The following is a 20259-nucleotide window of genomic DNA, read 5'->3' as shown; positions in this document are numbered from 1 at the left end:
CCCGGAGCCGCGGGGCTGCTCCGCGTCCGCGGAGGGGGCGCTGCGCGGACCCTCCTACACGTACCGACACCTACAGACACACGCACACCTTCTCCTATCGACCCCCCAGGCGCGCACGTAGACTTTGGCGTCCTTTTGCCGATGAACTGCATGAAGGACCCGTTAAGCCTGGAGCGCCTGGGAGCCGGGAATAAGCTGTGCTCCTCCTCACCTTCCTCCTCATCCTCCTCTTCATCATCCTGCCATCACCACCAGCCCGCGCTGGCCATGGCGACGGCGCTGGCGCCGGGGCAGGCGCGCTCCTCCCTGGAGTCCGCCAAGCACCGGCTGGAGGTGCACACCATCTCCGACACCTCCAGCCCCGAGGCCGCAGGTAAGAGGGGGTGAGAGGCAGGGACCTCAGCCCGACGGGCGCCTCGCCGCCCTGTCCTGCTCCGGCCCGGCTGGCAGCCCCGCGGACCGCGATGCGCCGCCGCCCCTCTGCCCGGGAGCGTCCCGCACCCGAGCCGAGATGCGTTTCGTGTTTTTTCGAGTGCAGTGTTTCGGCGTATAGAAAGATAATGGCATACGTAAGGATAGGCGAGTAGCATGTGTACTGCTATACATGGACACAGATCGGCAGACAACGTGGGGAGTTCGTGGGCGAGTAATATCGATACAGACTGACAAATAGGGGTATATACGGACAAACAATATTGTTACAGGCGGGCGAATAAAACGGGTGTAGGTAAGCAAATAAAACGAATTACGTGTATGCAGTCGGGAGAATAATATGGATGCACATAGGCAGAAAGCTTGCCTACGGAGAGGCGGCTCCGTCCCGCTGCCCCTGCTGTGGCTGCTCCACCGGGAGGAGCCGCCCGTGGGTGCCCGCGGGACGCGGAGCAGCCGCGGAGGCGGGAGGCCGGCGTGGGTTAATCATTACAGCGTCGAGTCGCGTTCGGGGCAGTCTGCGGGATCCAGCAGCGCTGGGGACACGCTTTTCCCCAGCCGCTGGAGAGGAGGCTGAGGAGGCTGAGGCGCCTTCGTTTTCCGCCTTGTTCTTTTTTGTTTCCCCCACTCATAGAGAAGGATAAGAGCCAACAGAGCAAGAATGAGGATGCGGGGCCCGAGGACCCCTCCAAGAAGAAGAGGCAGCGGCGGCAGCGGACTCACTTCACCAGCCAGCAGTTGCAGGAGCTGGAGGCCACCTTCCAGCGGAATCGCTACCCGGACATGTCCACCCGGGAGGAGATCGCCGTCTGGACCAACCTCACCGAGGCCAGGGTTAGGGTAAGTCCTGACACTCCGGCTCGGAGCAACGGGGGTCAGGGTGGGTTGGGAAAGGAAAGGAGGGCTGAAATGTTCGCAGCTGCTTTCGATTTCGCCTTGTATGTAAACTTCAGAGCCTTTGCACAAAAGCAGGGCAGAGCAGGACATTTCTGTCAAAGCGAGACAGATTGGGATCTCTCTCAGTGTCTCTGAAATATGGTTTGCTGCACGTTTCGCCCTCACCGTGCAATGCGTCCCTCTCCTTTTGATCGAAACGCTAATGAAAACATTAGCCAAGAGAGCGACTTGGAACAGGCTGCAACCTGCGCTGTCTCTAATGAGAAAAAGATGTAAAATACACAAGAGCTTTTGCTTCACTCCGAGGCACCCCCAACGTGCCCTTCCTTGCATTTTCTATTTCTTTGGGTTTCACAATTCGACGAGCGTCTCTCTCCACCCTCTACCCCCCTCTGAGATTTATGAGACCATCGCGGCGCTGCAGAGATACCGCGGCCGGATCCTGCTCGCCTGCAAACGCCGCGCTGGGGGGGAAAAAAAGAAAAACAACAAACCCCAACGCGCACAAAAAGAAGCCTGTAAACCGGCCGAACCTCCATATTTTCGGAAATCCCGCATAAATCCTCTCCCTGAGGTCGCTTGAGGAAAGCGAGACAGTGAGAACCGGGGGAGGCAGCGAGCGGGGCCGGCTCTCAGCCCCTGTCCGGCGGTGTTGGCGCCGGGGCAGCCACGAGGAAAGAGCGGGGCCCGGCCGAGCCCGGTATCCTCCCGGAGCACGGAGCGCTGTCGGTCGCCGTGCGGCTTTCTCGGAAGTTTTTGTACGGGTCCGCGCGGTTCCGCCAGACGGGCCCGTCCCCGTGGTGCCCGGGCGGCCCCCGCCCGGCTGGACCGGGGTGGGGGTTACCGCAAACACCCCGGGGTGGTTTCAATACACACGGTAAGGCGGCTGCTGGCGGCTGCCCGACGGGTCAGACACCCAGATGTGGATTGGGAAAGGGCACGTTTTTCCATTGTCTGAGCGGGGAGGGTCCCTTAGATCTCATTTAGCACGTTGTTAAATGGTGGGGTTTTTTCTTTTTTGTTTTTTTCTTCCCCCCCCCCCCCCCCCCCCACCCCCATTATTTCCCCCCTCCAAAGAGCAGTCGAACAAGTTTGTTTAGAAAGTGTTTTTCGGTTCTGGAAGCTTTCACGCTAGAGGAACTTGTAGCTTTAACAAACTGAAGCAAGGATTTATTAGCTGCTGACTTCCCCACTCCTTTCCCGTACTATCGGCTTAAATATTCCGCGGGTTTCCAAGAGTTTTACTCTCGCTTTTGCACTTTTGTATTTTTCCTGGATGGCTGCAGTACAGAAAAAGCCAAGAGAAGGGGAGGGGGCGAAAAAAACCCCAAGAGAGGAATGAAGGGGCGGCAGCATAGAAAGGAGAGAATAAGAAGGAAGCTTTAGCCTCCGTGGCCCGAATTAGAGCATCACAAATTATGTGGAGAGCTGCGGGGGGAACTGGGAGGGGGAGCGGGGGGGCCGTGGTGAGGGTGGAATGATGCGGCCACGGGTCTGCCTTGCTAAACCCGGGCGGCCCCGAGGATGCTCAGCTGTCCCGGCAGCGCACCCCTGCCTCGGCCCAGTGCAGGGCTCCACAGAGGAGGAGGTGAACCTATACATGGAGATATATTCATATATATATATATATGTATATTCGTACAAACTTTCATATATGACTTCTATACGGACAGGCTCGGCTGTTGCCCCGAGAACCTGCAAAGGGTTGCGGTGGTGGTGATGGTAGTTCCTGACTAATTCGCATCTCCCTCCCTCCCTCTCCCCCCGTTTCCAAAGGTTTGGTTCAAGAACCGCAGAGCCAAATGGAGAAAGAGAGAAAGGAACCAGCAAGCCGAGCTTTGCAAAAACGGCTTCGGTCCGCAGTTTAACGGCCTCATGCAGCCCTACGATGACATGTACCCCGGCTACTCGTACAACAACTGGGCAGCCAAGGGCCTGACCTCCGCTTCCCTCTCCACCAAAAGCTTTCCTTTTTTCAACTCCATGAATGTCAACCCTCTGTCTTCTCAGAGCATGTTCTCCCCTCCAAACTCCATATCCTCCATGAGTATGTCTTCAAGCATGGTACCTTCTGCAGTCACCGGGGTGCCCGGCTCCAGCCTCAACAGCCTGAATAACTTGAACAACTTGAGCAATCCCTCCCTGAATTCTGCAGTGCCAACGCCAGCCTGTCCTTATGCTCCTCCGACACCTCCGTATGTTTATAGGGACACATGTAACTCGAGCTTGGCGAGTCTGAGACTTAAAGCCAAGCAGCACTCCAGTTTTGGCTATGCCAGTGTGCAGAACCCCGCTTCCAACCTGAGCGCTTGCCAGTACGCGGTGGACAGACCCGTGTGAAACATCCAAGTAGAAAACTGCGTGGGAATCCCTCCCCATTTCCCGCAGAGACTGAGAATTTCACTAGAAAGTAATGGGCACTAGAGAGAAAGAGAAAGGAGGAAAAATCAGAGGAAGAGAGAGAGAGAGAGAGAGAGAGAGAGAGAGGAGAGAAAAAAAAAAAAAAAAAGAGGAAACCACTGAAATAAGATAGTTCCTTTGTTTTCAAAGGACCTCCTACAAATTCTGAGATCTTTCTTTCACTAAGAGTATTTCAACAGTTACAAGGACATATATATATATATATATATGGACAAATGTTTGACTGGATATGATATGACATTTTAATGTTACTATAAGCTTGTTATTTTTTAAGTTTAGCATTGTTAACATAAAAATGACTGAAAGGATGTATATATATCGAAATGTCAAATTAATTTTATAAAAGCAGTTGTTAGTAATATCACAACAGTGTTTTTAAAAGGTTAGGCTTTAAAATAAAGCATGTTACACAGAAGCGATTAGGACTTTTTCGCTTGCGAGCAAGGGAATGTATATACTAAATGCGACACTGTATGTTTCTAACATATAATTATTAAAAAAATTGTGTGAATATCAGTTTTAGAATAGTACCTCTGGTGGATGCAATGATGTTTCTGATATTGCAATGTAAAACATGCCCTGTGTATAACATTTCGTACAATATTATTGTTTTACTTTTCAGCAACCTTAAAAAAAAATGTGTTTTATTTCATGGGAGTAAAATATACAGCATACAGTTTTGTCTGGATTTTTTATTTATTGAGCCAAGCTGCGCAGCAGCAACTAGTCTGCAGTGATTGACTGATAGCTGACACTGGATCTCGTTCTCTGGCAATTCGGGGTAGTGCTTTTGCAATGCAAATACATGCTGGCGCTTTTTTTTCCTCATTAAAAAAAAAAATATCCCTCGCTCTAACGTTGCATACTAGAGAAACATGGGACTTGTACCCCTTGGCTGTTTTTATTTCCCCACACAGCCCAGAAAAGCTGGATTATTTGACATCGCTGGACTCGAGAATTACCAGCCACTAAGTTGCTGTATCTCGGGCATAAATTTGTCCTCCTGTGAAGGAAGCTTTTATTACATTAAAGAAAAGGGAGTGGTGGGGGGAAAAAAAGGGGGGGAGGGGGAATTTTAAAAGGCCAGCTTGCAAACAAACTGCTCCTGTTCAAAATAATCTGTCCCCTTTGCCGCCCCTGCGCCCACCTTCTCGCCCTTTAGCGGGGAGATCCTTCATGTAATATTACATTTCTATTTCCAAATCCCCCTTTCAGACATGAAGAGAAACAAAGAGCAGCCCAAATAACCGCAACCCCGTGGAGCGCGGGGGGTGAGAGGTTAGCCCGAGTTTCCTGCGACTTCGTGCTGCAACACGTCGTTGAAGGGAAAGGTCGTGCTCTCGTGTGTTTTGTTTTAAATAATATTGACCCATTCATTCTCAACCTGCTTGTTCGTGAAATTATACAGGATTATAACTTTGCCATCGCCAGACAATTGAAACAAATCAAGATGAATTGCTGCTCGGCCCTCCCATCGGCTCACACCCCGGGCGGGCGAGGAGGGGCTGCCGAGAGGGTGGGCAGCCGCAGGATCCTGCAGGAATATCGAGACACGAAGAAATTCCGCAGGAGCGTAAACTGGCGAGGGGCGCAGGGGACTGCAGGGAGGAAACTCTATGCGGTGAGAGCGAGCTTAATCCTTGAGCGGCCTTTGCGCGCTCCTTGCGCGCCTTTGTGAGGTCGGGAGGAGCGGCCGAGGTGGCCCGGGGGTGGGCGGACACGCTGGAGGGGGTTCCTTCCCCTCCAGCGCTTGGTCGGGAAGAGGAGCAGAGAAGAGAGGGAGAGGGGAGAGGGGAGAGGTCAGCGACCTGCGCTTTCCCACGAGGAAAATGCTTCCTCCACACGAAATCAGGATACTCTCCCGTGGGTCCACTTGCAGCGTGGGCAAACCCCAGCCTCCACTTCCCCACCCCCCCGCCCCTTTTTTAATTTCTTTTAACACCCTTTATTTTTATTTTTTTTCTTTCCTTTTTTTCTTCCTCATCACATTTTTATTAGGTTTTGGTTTTTTGTCTCTTATTTTGTTGCGAGTTTGGGGGTTTTAAAATTATTTTACGCGTCTTTCTGTTTCCTTTTCCTCTGTGTGTTCTTGCCAGGGGGTCAGTGCAGAGAAAGAACCTCGGTGCTTGGGACGGGGGGAGGCGGGAAGCCCCCGCCTGCTTGTCCGGCCTCGCCGCCTCCCCGACCCAACTCCGCTCCCCTCGTTTTTTCCGCACCGTGTCAACACCTCACCCGGGTGAGTGCCAGGGGCTGCCAAAAATGTCCCATTCCTCCTCCTTCTTCTCTTCCTCTTCCTCACTGGGCTGCGGGCGAAAAGTCTGAGGGTGACGGCGGCGAAGGGCTGGCAGCCCGGAGCCCCCTCCGGGATCAGGGGAGCTGGAGAAACGAGAAAGCTTTTCTGCCCAAACCTTCTCGTCGGGACGGGCTTGGAAATCAGCGAACGGATCGCTGCGGGTATCAGCATGGTATTTTACACGCCTTTTTCGGCTCTCGTTTCTTCTCGGTGCTTTGGTTATTTATAGTCCTCTGTTATAAATATAATTATAAATATATATACACACATATAAAATGTCGGTATATATATGTACAATCTGTGTGTGCGTGGAGAAATATTAGATACACAATACATAGTATACGCATATATATTTAGAAGAATAATATATACCGATTCCGGACCAAAAAAAAAAAAAAAAATTGAATCAGAGTTTTTCACTCTACTGTGTAATGGCTCAAACGATGAAAAATCAACGTGACCGCTCAGAGAGGATATAAATCACTCCGAGAGTAATCTGAATTTCTTTCTCCCCCTAGCTGAAGCCTTGAGGGTCATCATTTTTCTGCGCCACTTGACCAAAGATATAATGTTTTGATTAGGTCGTAAATCAAAATCTTGGGTCGTGGTGCCGGTTTTTTTTATTTTTTTTAATTTTTTTTTTTTTCCCGGGCGCTTTTCTTCTCCTTATCGGCGGTGGCAGTGTGAACCTGGAACAATGGAGGCCGCACAGAGGGGGAGAAAAAGCCACAACGAAATGGGGAATTTGCAAAATATCTATTTGCAGAAGCGGGGCGGAGAGTGGTTAAACAAGGGGCTCACACCCCCTCGCACCCCCCTCGCCCCTCCGAAAGGCCTATTCAGGCCGCCCGCTGCGCAACCCCCCGCGCCGGGCGTGCGAGCGGGCAGCGCCGTCTGCCTCCCAATTCACATCCCAATCCACATCCCAATCCACAGTCCCGCTGGCCCTGGCAGCCCCCAGCACCCCCGACCGGAGCCGGGAGCGCGCCCCTTCCAGGCGGGCCCGGGGGATCCCCGGGCTCCCTCTCCCCGCGCTGGTGTCCCGGGGCCGTGTCGCGGCCCCGCTCCGCTCTTTTGTTTTCGGACGGTGCCTTCCCGCACTTTGAACCCCGGCGGCGTGCGCGAGTCCCGTCGGATCGGAGTGCTTCGCCTTCACAAAGGTCAAAATGACGAGCAGATATGGATGTATCTCCTTTTGGTTATTGTCTGTGCTTCCCGTTGTCCTCTCCTTGCTTTGTTTTTAGTGCGTGCGCGCTCATCCGCGTGTACTTTCCCAAACCAGCGAGATACCGATCTTTACATACCTGTACAGTTGTTTCTACCTATAAAATAAAAGAACTTTTTTTTTTTTTTTTTTCTTAGACATTCATTAGCATTTTGGAGGCAAGTAACTACCTAGGGAAAATAGTTGACATCTGAGCCCGGGGAAGAGTTTGTTGTTGGGTTGTTTTTTTGTTTGTTTTTTTTTTCTTCAATAAAGCCGCGTTTCGGGGACATTTTTTTCTTTCAAGAATACTCCGTTGTGGAGCGGGGACGACGGCGTTTGCAGGTTTGCAGTTCTCCTTCCCCCGCCGCCGAGGACGGGGTTGCGGGGGGTGTGCGAGTGGCGTGGGGGGATCTCAGATGCCGGCTTAAGACAAGGAGGGAGGACAGGGAACCGGCCCAGGTCGCTGGCGCTAACACGCTTTTTCGGGACATATAATTTACCTTGCTAAATGTCTGCTTTGGTACGCGTATTACACATGTAGGTCTGGATATTAGGCACCCGATAGAGCGTAACAGTCAATAATCCAGAAACTTGGAAGGATTTACACCTTCGGAGCTCCATACAATGCCGGACTAATTGATTGCTAAGTCTGAAGTTTTTTTAATGCTAACCCCTTTTGGAATTATTTTCTTCGGCCTCCTGCATTTACTTAATAAGAGTGGAAGAGAGGAGAAATAAAATAAACTCTAACGTGCAAATTTTAAGCGGCAAGGGAATATTTTTTGCTGTTCGGGGTGTTGGGGTCTTTTTTGTTGTTGTTGTTTTCGTGTATGTGTTTTGTTTTGTTGGAGGTTTTTAATAAAAAAAAAAATTAAAAGGCCTCTTTTCCGGACCTCGGCCCTACTTGTGCCAGGCAGACCCGCGGGATTGGAGCGGGCAGAACGGAGCCGGTGCTCTGCGCCCCTGAGCAGGGAGCCAGCCCTCTGGCGGTGCTCGACGAACGTCCCTCTGGCAGAACCGCGATTTCGGGGACGAGGGTGACTTGTTTGGTGGCTTTCTCCCTTGCGGCTGTGACCACCCCCCGTCCGCCCCGAAGTGCAGGGGGCAGCGCGGGTCGCTCCCGCCGCTGTGGAGCCAGGCGGGGCAGGGCAAACGCTGCCGCAGCCACAGAGGGATCCGAGCCGAGCCTGCCTTCTCGGAGGGCGGGCTGTGACTGCGCGGGGGGGCCACCGACCCAAGCCCAGCCCCGCGACCTCGCACGGCCGCCACCAGCCCGTGCCCGGCAGCTCCGGCGGTGGCAGAGTGCGAGCGGGGCCTCACGGACTGCAGCCCCACGGGAGGGAGGCAGCGTGACCGAGGCGGGGACAGGTACCCTCCCTCGGCACCGCTTCGGCAAGAGCCTTGGCCGGACCCCACGCGGGAAGGGGCGGCTCGGCAGGCCCCGAGCGGCCGCCACTCTACAATGGCATATCCCTGGGAGTTTTGGGCGAGGGGCGCAATTTGCGGGGTTGGAACGTCCCGTCGGGAGTGGGGTATGGACGCGGCTGATGACCAACCCAAAACCAAGAGAAAGGAAAAAAAAAAGAAGAAAAAAAAAAAAAAAGGAAAAAAAAAAAGTTTAACAAGCCACAGACTGCTCAGTAGCCCACCCGGCAGCAGGAGGCCTCGAGTGCCTCGCTTCGGCAGAGAAGAAAACCTGAGCGCCTTTTGGAGTCAGCCCCTGTCCCGGCAGCGCGGCACGGCGCTGAGGAAGGAGCCGTGTGAGCCCTGTGTGTGTCTGTGTGTGTGCGCAAGTGTGCAAAGAGCGTGCCAGAGTGTGGGAGAGACCCGGCCCCGGCCCAGCGTGGCTCCTCACCAAGCCAGGATGCAGCGGGGAAGCGTCTCAGGTTCCCTCCCGCGCCCACGTACACCCATACATGTATAATACACACACGCGTATCTACTGCTCACACGTGCGTATTTTACACCGACACACACAGAGTACTGCGCGGGCTGTGCTCTGTAGCCGCCGCCCGCAGATGAGAGGGATGCTCCAGAGGCTTTGCCAGCCACTGGCCATGCACAGACAGCGGAGGTGAAACCCACGCCTGAACGGAATGGCGGAGCGTGATCGCCTTTCAGTCTCTCCTGCCGTTTGACTTTTTTTGAGGTTTCCCCCCTCAAATCCAGGGGCTGAAGGGCCGTGGCGGGGCCGGGCACGGAGTGAGTCCGATGGCCGCAGCCCCTTCCCCGGCCGCGGGTTTGCGCCCACCGCTAAGCCCGGCCCGCGTTGAACATTAACCGGCTGGAGCGGCCCCGCAGTGTAACAGGCTGTGTATAAAAATGAATCATCTCCTAGGTTGTAGTAAAACGTCCCGTAAAGTCCACCTATAAATCCTGGTATGCACTTAGTGCTCTCGGCTTCACATCTTACTGTTGCTACGCAGTATTTGCCATTCCCTCCTCTCCCCACTTTTCTCTCCCTCTAAATCCCGCTGGCTGGCTGCGGTCCTAGCCCCGGGCCCGCATGTCCTGGGATGCAGCCTCACCTCCCCGTGAGGAGAGCGAAGCCCCACAGGGGACCACCGAGGGTCGCAACCGTCGGGGCGCTGGGGCCACCTCGCTCCCTCCAAACTACAGCGAGGAGAAAAAGAAGCGGGACAGGCCCGGCCCTTAACCCTCCAGGGCGGCAGAAGCCCCCACCCCCCGGGGCCAGCCTAGGTGGGGCGGCTCACAGCTGTCCCTGCTGCTCCCGCCCTTCGAGGGGTCTGTATCTCTGTGCCTGTGATAAGAGCTACTCATACATTGCAGCAAGGCTCTATAAAACTCAACAAGGCTCCCTCCCTGCAAATTCGTTATGTATTTTTCTCGGGATTAAAGGGAAAAGAGGAAGAATATCTAATCTGATTGGAGCGCAGTACTGCATAGCCTCGGTGGGCAGACGCGGGCAAGGATCAATGGACGTGAAGCCATCAAGGCAGCCCAGAGTTCAAATCTGCAACTAAAATTTATGCTATTGGAAAGGAACCCGAGGAACAAGCCCCCTGGCCTGCTGGGTGTGTATGTGGAGAAGTGGCAGCATTCGGGAAAACACAAGGGTGGAGTCGGGCTCATCACTTGATGTGTATATTTAGTGTGGTGGCAGTCCCGCTGCCTCACCGGGGACTACTTCCATGCCGAAAGTTATTCACATGCCTGAGTGATTTGTTGGATTGTGGCCATATGTAAAGCAATAAATATAAGTGTCTACTTCTGTGCAAGTAAGAGATCCAGAAGTCTCACAAGTAATTTTCCAGCAGATCCAGACCTCATAGTTTTAAGATAAAAGTGAAGAGAACTCTTTTGTTTCATTCAATTAAGAAAATCCGAAACAACCCCACCAACAATTAATGTCACTGGAACAATAAGGGAGTATAAAGCCTTTCCTTTATGTAAAACTTTGATGGGCACTTTCATGGTTGCATTATCTGGAGAGGAGCAGGAATCTACAAGCCTGTGCCAATGAAGTTTTCAACCTTCCGAGCCACAAACTCTTGCATCTGCTTTGGTGGATGCAGAACTGAGGAATGAAAGAATTTCTTGCCAGGCCGGGGGAAGATGTGTCGGTGTGAGTGGGTCCCAGCCCGTTTGGTGATCCTTTGAAGTCAGCAGAGTCTGAGCTGGCAGTGCTCAATGCAAGAGCAGTTCCCAAGCAAGTAGAAATTCTCCCTATGAGGTTTGGGGTGGTTCAATTCCCATGATTTCTCCGGGGAAGGTCATGCATGCTTCCTACTCCTCAGCTGGGATGGGAAGAGCAGTGGAGACAGAGATGGCTCTTCTGCCTTCTTTCTTCTGTATGAAGAGCCAAAGTTTCTGGAATTTCTCAATTTTTTATTTTCTATTTTTTTTTATTTTTTTTCCATGCAGAGCAAAACAGAGTTTCAGTAAAATAATAGTATCCAGCTTTTGGCAATGCTTTCTATAAATTCATGGCTTTAGCCTGGACTCTCTCATGGCCAGACTGTAAATTTTCACATTCTAACTCCCTGTGACAAATCTCTAGCCTCAGTCATTGTTATTCCCTTCAGCTTTCACATCCTTCTGGCAAAAACCTCCAACTCTGGCATTCTTTTCCTGAAACAGAAATTCCTACCACAAGGCCCATCACCCTGAGAACATTTTTTAATAAACATGTTTGGAAAATGAAAATAAGATACATAAAATATATGAATGCGAGAAACATCAAATGAAAACTTGGAAGGGGTTTCAAGTAGTATTACAAATAGGAAATAGCTTTCCAGAGATAAAAATACTCCATGTGTTTTGTTAACACCAACAGGCAGTTGGGCTTTATTCTCATGGTTTATTTGGATGTTAAGGGACACCTTTGTCCTACTTGATGTACTTGTAGCTGCTGGCTGAGCCAGGAGGTCAGAGACTTTAGCTGGTAATCAGTGGGTGACCGGCAACATCCTTGACAAATAATGTTGGCGTGACACGATCAGGGCGACAGCCATTCTCACATGTCAACAGCTATAGCTCAGTAAGTAAAGGACTCAGGGAGGGATGTTCATAGCACAGGTCATTTTTTTAGTCCTGGACCATGCACCTGAGATGCTATTTAAAGCTTCACCCCCTGATGCAGAGCAGAAGCATTGGCTCCTACTGACAGCGGTGGTTTTGCTTTATTTTGATTTGGGTTTTTTTTCACAACAAAAAGGGATATTAATTACCTCTAAGAGTGGTCTCATTGCTCATTAAGTGACAGTTGTAGGTTCTCAGGAACTTAGGGGGTGCTTCCTTTGAATTATCTAGGGCACAAGACATATTGCATTTTTCTGTCTTCTGAACAGAAAGGCTTCTGAAACTGGAGCACAGCTCTAACAATTCTTTCCAGGACAATGGAGTACTTAATTCTTGTGATGGCCAGGCACTGCTATTTGAGACCACTCAAATTCCCTCTGGTAGAGCTGGCAATTCTGGGGACATAAATAACAGAGCTTGGGGACCCAAGCAAGCATTGTTTACATGGAAATATTATGGGCTTACACCAGGCAATGTAGCATTTTCCTCCTTGTGCTGGAAGGAGCAGAAGCTGTGACACGCTTGTCGATTCAATGGGTCATGTATGCATATACATAAATCCCATTGGTTTCCAATGGCATTTGAACAGCATGAGAACGACTCGACTCATACTGGAGGACAGCAGGAATGGAGCATGTGCCCACAGAACATGCTGAATCAGGACCAGGCTCCAAGGCTGGAGAGGAAGGACTGGGAACAGGTTCCCTTTTTATGGCCTTAGACAGGCTCATTTAATCTTGCATGGCTGGGCAAGGAGAATAACTGGAGGTTCTACAGCACCTAGAATAAAAAAATTTCCAACCTTAAATACTTAATCTCTGGCCAGAGAAATCAATCAGCTGTTTGGAAATAGGGTATGCCTCATGTTCAGGGAAATAGATGAATTAAAAATGGAGAAAACCCTCTAAAGGAACTCTGCAAAGGCTTTTCATGGCGGGAGGAAGACACACACTGCCCAGGCCATGAAGACCATGCTGACCCTGTGTGGAGGTTGCAGGCACGAGCAGACACCATGCAGATGCACATTAGAAACACGTTGCATTAGAACTCCCAGAGTGGTTCCCTTACTTCTCTCTTCTGTCTGGAGAAATTAAGCCAAAAAATGAACAAGAAGAAAAGATGAAACAGCTTGAGAAGAAGAAAAGAGAACCTATTTCTGGTTCCTGTGAGATGTCCTATGCAGTGACTGTCACAAGAAGAAACCTCCATTGAATACAATGCCACTGAAACCAATGAGTTGTCATTAAGAAAAGTCTCTATGCTCTCTAGATCAGCTCAGGGGTGGTATGTTACAAGAGTGATAATTCTGAATCTAATTCTCTGGTGATGTAACCCAAGCATTTTTTTTTACTGATTTATTTTAGTGGCACATTTTCACTTTCTTAAAAGAAATCTAATTGAAATAAACCCACAGAGGGAAAATGGGACAGCTAAATTGGTAGTCTTGATATAGATTCTATAACGGCAATGAAGGTACTCATAATTTATTCTTTGTTATTCTTCATAATAAAGATATACTCTGATAAACTTCACTGCAAAATTCAGTTTACATGTATATACCGGCAGAGAGTGTGGAGTGTTGTGGGCAGAATGCCCATCCTGATTACCCCAGAGGATTAGGAATGTCAGGCTGTTACGAAGGAAAAAGCAGAGCCTAGAATAGGCCTCAAGAAATAATGCTCCAGTCCTGTCCTGCCATTTTTTCCAACTTCAGGGTGCTTTAGAAGGTACCTGCTCGAGGATTTGTTCTCAGTGCACTGAGGGCTCCCAGAGGTACAAAGAAAAGCCTCCCACTGTCCTCCAGGAGATGTGTAATCTGAGGCTAAAAATATGGACTTCAGCCAAATGAGTGAAAAGTATAAAATCGCAAAAAGCAGTTCTTGATATCTGGGCAAGAAACCCAAGACAGTATCTGACACTTGTCTACTACACATAATGCTATAGCCCCACACTACTGAACTCCTAAAGGTGCGACATCAGATACACAGTCCTGGCTCCGTGATCAAACCGCTGCCGTGCAATCTGGCATAGTAACTGGTGTTGGACACACAGTACCCCAAGGGGCTCTTGACATTTTAAACTGTAGCCAAGAGTCCAGGACAGTTGTTGTTGACTGCAAGCACAGTAGTACCCCCTTTCAGCTACTTTGCAATCTCCCATATTCCCCTGTGAAGTGCTTGTGGATGGGACGTCTCCTTCTTCTGAAAGTGAACTCTTCTCACCAACTCCCTGTGTGAGCAAATGGTAAAACCCCCAAGGGAGCTGCTGGCTGAGTTAGGTTTGAGCCCCAAGCACCAAGAGGGTGAGAAAATTTCCGGATACTATGGGAGTGCAGAATGACCCTATCTTTTGCCTTTAGCAAAGAGGGTCAGACAGACACAGCGTATCTCCTGGACCCTTTTATGCAGAGGGCTCTTGGCCATGGTGTTACTGGCCCATCCCAAACTTTGGCAGGTTCTGAAGCTGAGCCTAGCTAACTAGGTTGCAAATAGGGTGTACATATGCTGAACTCAGTGAAATGCAGGACACCAGCACTAGTTTGTGTTTCAGGCACACAGACAAGGTCAAGCCACTAAGTTGGTGTTTAAACTGAAGGATCTGGGATGCTTCAAGACTTTCAGATCCAAGTGCATATCCTGGTCATCTAGACTGGTGTAATGCTTTAAGCAGTCAAAAACATGTTGAATAAGCCTATGGATTCAACCACAGGAAGGAAACCAGGCATACAAGCAAGCTGAGAGGGAATTACAGTGTGTTCTCATCAGGTCCTTGGTGTGTGCCAAAGTAGATGGGCACCTGGAAGGTCTCGTGTAGCTCATATGCAATGCAGACTTCTTTTCCAGCTGCCCTTTGAGCAGCAGTTGCCTAACTGGAGCGACAATCGTCTCCCATATAGTGTAAAGATAAAAGTGCATTGGTGTTTGTGAAATACTCAGCTAACTTTGTAAGGAAGAGCATTTCAGCCAATGGACAACAAATTAAATCCCTAATTTCTATCTAGAAATGGATACTTCCTATGCATAATGCACACTTTATTTTTTGTGGGTTTTTAAAGATATTTTTACTTTCAGTTTTTGTTGTTGTTATTGTTTTTTAATGTATAAGATTAGTGTTCCAACTCCATACCTTTTATTCTGATGAAAAACATAATCTTCATAAAATTGTCTGGAGACAATTTGGAGACAAAATGGCTTGTTTGCCTATAAACTGGAAACTGGCTACCTTCACTAAGGAACCACAAAAGGTTTCAATCAAAAAGACAGGCATAGCTACAGGAAAAACTGACTCAGAATGAAGGAGCCACCTCACTGCAATATCATTAAGGAAAGACTTTAATAGACCAGGACAGATTTATAATAATTAGTACAACTAGCTTATTATCTGAGACAAGGCATCTACAGCATACAGCATGTCTCTGTGAAATTGTAGACAAGTGTGAGCTGATTACATTACATGTAAGTAGTGGGGTGAAGCAGGACATTTGGTCCAAATACATGTAAGTAGAGTACCTAATAGTTTAGGTACTATGCCACGAGTGATTTATTCCTCTCTGCTTTGTCAAATCAAGTTGACCAAGTCAGACCTTTTCATTTGATCTTTCCAAGGAAAAGCGCAAAATAGCTGTTTTAGGGGCTGTTTCTTCTTCTCTCCCTAAATATCAATTAATGTCAAACTACCACAGGGGCTCATCTCCAGAAAAAGTGCCACAATAGTAGTGATGCCAACTTTTAATTTTCCCAGTGGGTGGTCTGCTGCAAAATTCCCAAAAGACAAAGGATCTAGGGCTAGACAGGGCCTCTCTTAAGCTAAAGTGTTTAAGAGATTTTTTTGTGTAATTTAAGATGTTTGCTGAGAAACAGAGACTCTGATTTAACTATTTGCAGCCTATGATTTTTCCATTAGAAAATCTTACGGAACCATCAGCACATTCCATATTTGACTGACCACAAAATCACAATTTTTTCCCTCAAATCTGTTGCCCCACAGCAGTGGTCTTTGTTCTTCTTCTTTCTCATTAGGCTTGTGCTTATTTGGAAATTGTCAGAGAAGACATTTAACCACTGTCATTCACACTAAGCAATATGAGCCTCTAAAAATATTGCCGCTGGCTTCTTTTGGGGCAATCTGCAAAACAAGGATGTCATCTGGAAGTCTGGGCAGACTGACATCCCTGTTTAATATTTAACACAATTTGTCCAACACCCACAAGTTTCACTCATTCCTTTCTGTGCAGAGCCCTTTCTCTAACAGCCTGGAATATCAAACTGAAGAGAAGAAGAGCAGCAGTCAGCATTCTTCCACATATAAACTTCCGAGTCGTCCCAAAGATGTCGGAACTGCATTGCAATAGGCAACTACATCTAATTGTCTCCCTTATTTAAGTATTATATTTTTTTGTAGGAAATATATAACTTTTGTTTGACAGTGCAACAGGGTGGTCCTCTTTAAGTAGCCAAAAGGACCTGGAGCCAGTTTTCCCTCCTGCTCACCCCAGTAAGCTCTTTTTAAGGAAGTAGATGTGTGAAGGAACAGCAGACAAGATAGAGACTGGAGCCAGATGTTCCTCTGAAAGCTGCCTCCTGACTGGGATACAAATCCAGCTGTTTACTGACTCAGGAGGATTCCAGGCAGAAAACTCTGGGATTTGCCATGTATGTGTGAGAGAAAGGCACAGGCTTCACTCCCCTATGCTTACTCTCCCAAGCCTGCAAATGGAGAGGGAAAGTGTCTGCTTGGCTGGCAAAAGGATGCTGTGAAGATGATGAGCGTGTGCCACACAAATCCTTTGGGAGAAAGCCTCAGCTGCTCAAATTGTGCAGATGAGTTAGGCAGGCACATTCCTCTTCAGACCTCTGTTGAGAAATCCTGTTCTCTGAAATGAACTGCTGCCTTAGATAGTCTGGGCATTTTTCTAATTTATGGGAAGAATGGCGAGAATACTGCTCTACTGTGGACGTGCTGCAAGCTGACAACTTGCACCTAGCTCGTAAAATATATTAGCTAATTCTGGACAAATTTACAAACAGCTCCTAGTTAGGATAATAAACTGCTTTGCCAAAGTCAACGTAGACTGTAGCATATATTATATCACCAACAAAAAATACCTCCCCTCCAAAAATTATGGTTCAGCCTCAGAAAACCTCTCTACTCCAAATAGGGTTTAATGCCATTGATTCTGGGGGAAGACAGAGCTTCCCCACACTACTGGTCCATAGGTCAAAGACCCTAACCAGAAGTCTGGTGGGAGGGGACTCCACACACTGTACAAATTGCTTGCTTGGAGATGTCAGGGATAATAAGCCACAAAAAATGAAGAGAAGTCCATTTAGGGTGTTTTTTATTTTATACTTTTTGCAGCGTTCAGGAACAGGTGTCATACATGTAAATTAAGATTTATGGGGCTCTTGCTTAGAAATTCTGGAGAGGTGCACCATGGCCCAGGACTCTGAAGCAGACCTCTGCACTCTGTACCTGTTCTTATTCATGGTGTGCTTCATTACGAGACAGTGCCAGTGACAATTATCCACCCTGGAAAAACTAGGACAGGCTGTGGCTTTTTGCTGCTGAGCAGTCATGTCATTCAGCTGCCTCTAAATTACCTTCTCAGGCACAGAGGTCTTGGTGGGCTGTGACCCACCTGGGTTATTTGTCCTCTGCCGCTCCACACTGCGTGTGCAGGTTAAAGGGAGAGAGCTTTGCAGACTTTGGTCTGTGTGGCTCAGCATGGCTGTGATGCCTGTGAGCCCTGGAGCTGGCCATCACCGGAGGTACCCAGCCCCTGGAACAACACACACTGCCAGCCCAGGGCTGTCAGCACGGGTGGCTGAGGTCCAGCACTGCAGCCAGGACCTTGGCAGCTCTGCAAGCTCACTTTCACTCACAGCCAGGATTAGGAGCACCTCTCATCCTCTTTGATAAAACCCAGCATGGGAGTGGATTTGACCTGCCCCTAAGCCAAGTGCAGCTCAGCAGCCACAGCTTGGCCAGCTCTGCTTCAGGCTGCTACACCCCACATCTTCATGGTTTTGAGGCTTTCTTCCAAAAACTTTGACTGCAAAGTGGCAGCGTTGGTTGCTTCAGCTTCTAGATATGAAGAGCAGCAGAAATGAAGCACTGGAGAGGGAGGGATCACTGTTTCTCCAACTGTACAAACATCCCCTCTGGAAAAAAAACTTATTAGTAGTTTATACTAGTGCTTTTAATTGGTAGTTACTTGCTGGCTTTACAATACAATAATCTCAAGGAAGACGGGTTCACATTCAGCTAAGCGCTGCTAGCTAGCACAAGGTGAGAAATTCCCTGCTCAGAAAGGCTGCCATTTAAATAGATAAGGCAAATTGTAGCAGGAGAAACAGAGCTAGAGGAAAGTGAAAAGACTTGCTCAAGGTCACATGGCAGATCAGTGGCAGATCAACAAAACAGTCTGGTTGTCTGAAGTGCCAGTCTACTGCCTTGGGAAATCTTTAGAAAAAGGTCCCTAATAGCTGTAGCTGCTCTCATGCCTATAGTGTCCCTCTGCAGGCGATATATCATAACTCAAATTCTGACATCCCAGAAGTAAGAATTCCATACTTCATGCACTTAGACCATGATCCCCTAATGTGGCTAATTTGAAAGAGAAATGGTTTGTCACATAAGTCAATTTTCTGTGAAAATTAAATTTTGTAAAGTGTAGGTGAACTGAAGTCCATTTTTTTTCTGTGCTGAGAGGAACATGTTGGTGACCATAATCTTGGTTAAAATATAGGATAAGGAACTCTTTGTCCTTCTCCCCCCCACCATGTGCTATTTTGAGTTGGCATGTGTTTACAGAGATAACATTTGATGTCATAGTTGCCACATTTGACAGAGAAAAGCCTGAGAGAACCATTAACTATAGGACGAGTCACCAATCTAAGGTATCTTTGTCCTTTGCTAAATGATTAGCTCAAAGCAATGCTCCATCTGAAGTTTCCAGCCCAAGAAAATCCCACAAACAAACATTCTAATAGCTATTATAAAATAAAGAGTCCTTTATATGTAACAGAATTTTACAACTGTGCAAAATCAACTCATCTTTATTGCCCACTAGAAAAAAAAAATACTTATTTGTATTCATTTCTAAATGCATTACAGCAATGTTAACTACAGATTTGAAAGCATCAGTGAAAGAGAGAATAGAAACTAGAGACAAATAGGAGTCAGGATGCCAGATGTCTGTCTCTGCTCTACCACTTGGTTGCTTTGTAACCCTGGGTATGTTGCTTAAGCTCCCCACCTCAGTGCATCTATATGCAAAAGACAACAATTTCTCATGCACAGAAAGATTCTACTTCTTTTGGCATAGATCCAGACCCTTGACCCTTCCAGGGATCTGCTTATGAAGATTCTGGGAGAAGTTTTTTTCTCTCCAATGAGCTGTGAATCCTACAGGACCATGTTCTGTAGACTAGATGCTGCACCAAAAAGAAGTGCTGCATGAAAGCTGCATTCCTAGGATACTGCTGGTTGTAACTGCTTTGAAGACACTTGAGGGGGAGGATGCTGCTGGTGCATCATGGAAGACCCACATCAGACTTTATTTTAGACACCTTCAAGCCATCAGAGAAGCCACTGATATTTTTGCCTGCAACTGGTTTTCTTGCAGGGAAAACATGGGAATAGCTACAAGGGAAACATGGGAATAGAATAGGGACAGCCTAATTTCCTGTGTAGGGGAGAGGAAGAGAGCATACAAGAGGTTCTTTGGATAATGGGATCCCAGCAGCTGGGGGAAGATCCCATTTTGAAGCACATTTAAATTCACTGCTAATACATTATGAAAAGTGAGCTAATTTTTAACACACTAGTTGTGAAATATGTTCCTTGAAGAAGTGCTTTAGCAAAAGGTGTGACACAGATTCCTGTATTACTAACTGCTGTTACTGGGAAATACAGCACTACACTGTGTCCATTAGAACACAAAGTTGCCTCATATAAATGACTGTTCTAGGCACTTTAAATTTTTCTATACTTTCCTTCATACAAAAAAAAAAGACCCAAAAACCCATGATGGTTGCCTATCTTTGGTTGCTGATTTATGTATCTTTTGGTTAAAGATTCAACAAAAATGGTTCATCCAGTGTTTCCAGGGATAATTAAATTAATCTATCATTTGGCTCATTTTCCAAAGAGAGAAAAACACTCTTATCCTGCTGCAAGACAATGGCTTGTATACGCTTAGGAGCAGGGATGTTAATTTGCTGGAAAAGTTATGCTGGTGTGAGGAATATACCTTTTCCTTTCTTAAATATTATCAGCCAATTTTCTGAAATTATAATTTGGATGTACTCTAGAAACACTTCTTAGAGCTGGGCAGCTAAATTATCTGAAGCTTACACATGCGGCTCCTCCTCATCTTGCATCAAACTGTGGCTGCTGCAGGAAACATGCACCGATGTGTTACAAAGCTGCTGCAGTACGCCCCAGCCAGATCCCTGCGCTGATG

At 48.1% G+C, this 20259-nt stretch overlaps 1 protein-coding gene across 2 annotated transcripts in view; it reads left to right on the top strand.

Annotated features, from left to right (window-relative positions):
• Positions 1-4426, top strand: part of PITX2 (paired like homeodomain 2) — a 14439-nt gene extending 10013 nt beyond the window's left edge. Inside the window, exons 1-3 of one of the 2 annotated variants that reach the window (XM_015623733.2) lie at positions 7-373; positions 1067-1272; positions 3106-4426. In XM_015623733.2, the coding sequence (XP_015479219.1) occupies positions 142-373; positions 1067-1272; positions 3106-3669 (1002 nt within the window). In that variant the 5' untranslated portion in view covers positions 7-141 and the 3' untranslated portion in view covers positions 3670-4426. Of the gene's footprint in view, positions 1-6; positions 374-1066; positions 1273-3105 lie in introns of those variants that run through there. The other variant, XM_015623734.3, reaches the window with a different exon arrangement.
• The last annotated feature ends 15833 nt before the right edge of the window (positions 4427-20259 follow it).

Source organism: Parus major, chromosome 4 (genome assembly GCF_001522545.3).
Source record: "Parus major isolate Abel chromosome 4, Parus_major1.1, whole genome shotgun sequence".
NCBI classification, from domain to species: Eukaryota; Metazoa; Chordata; class Aves; order Passeriformes; family Paridae; genus Parus; species Parus major.
The sequence above is the reverse complement of the archived record's forward strand: the minus strand, read 5'-3'. Positions and strand labels throughout refer to the sequence as shown.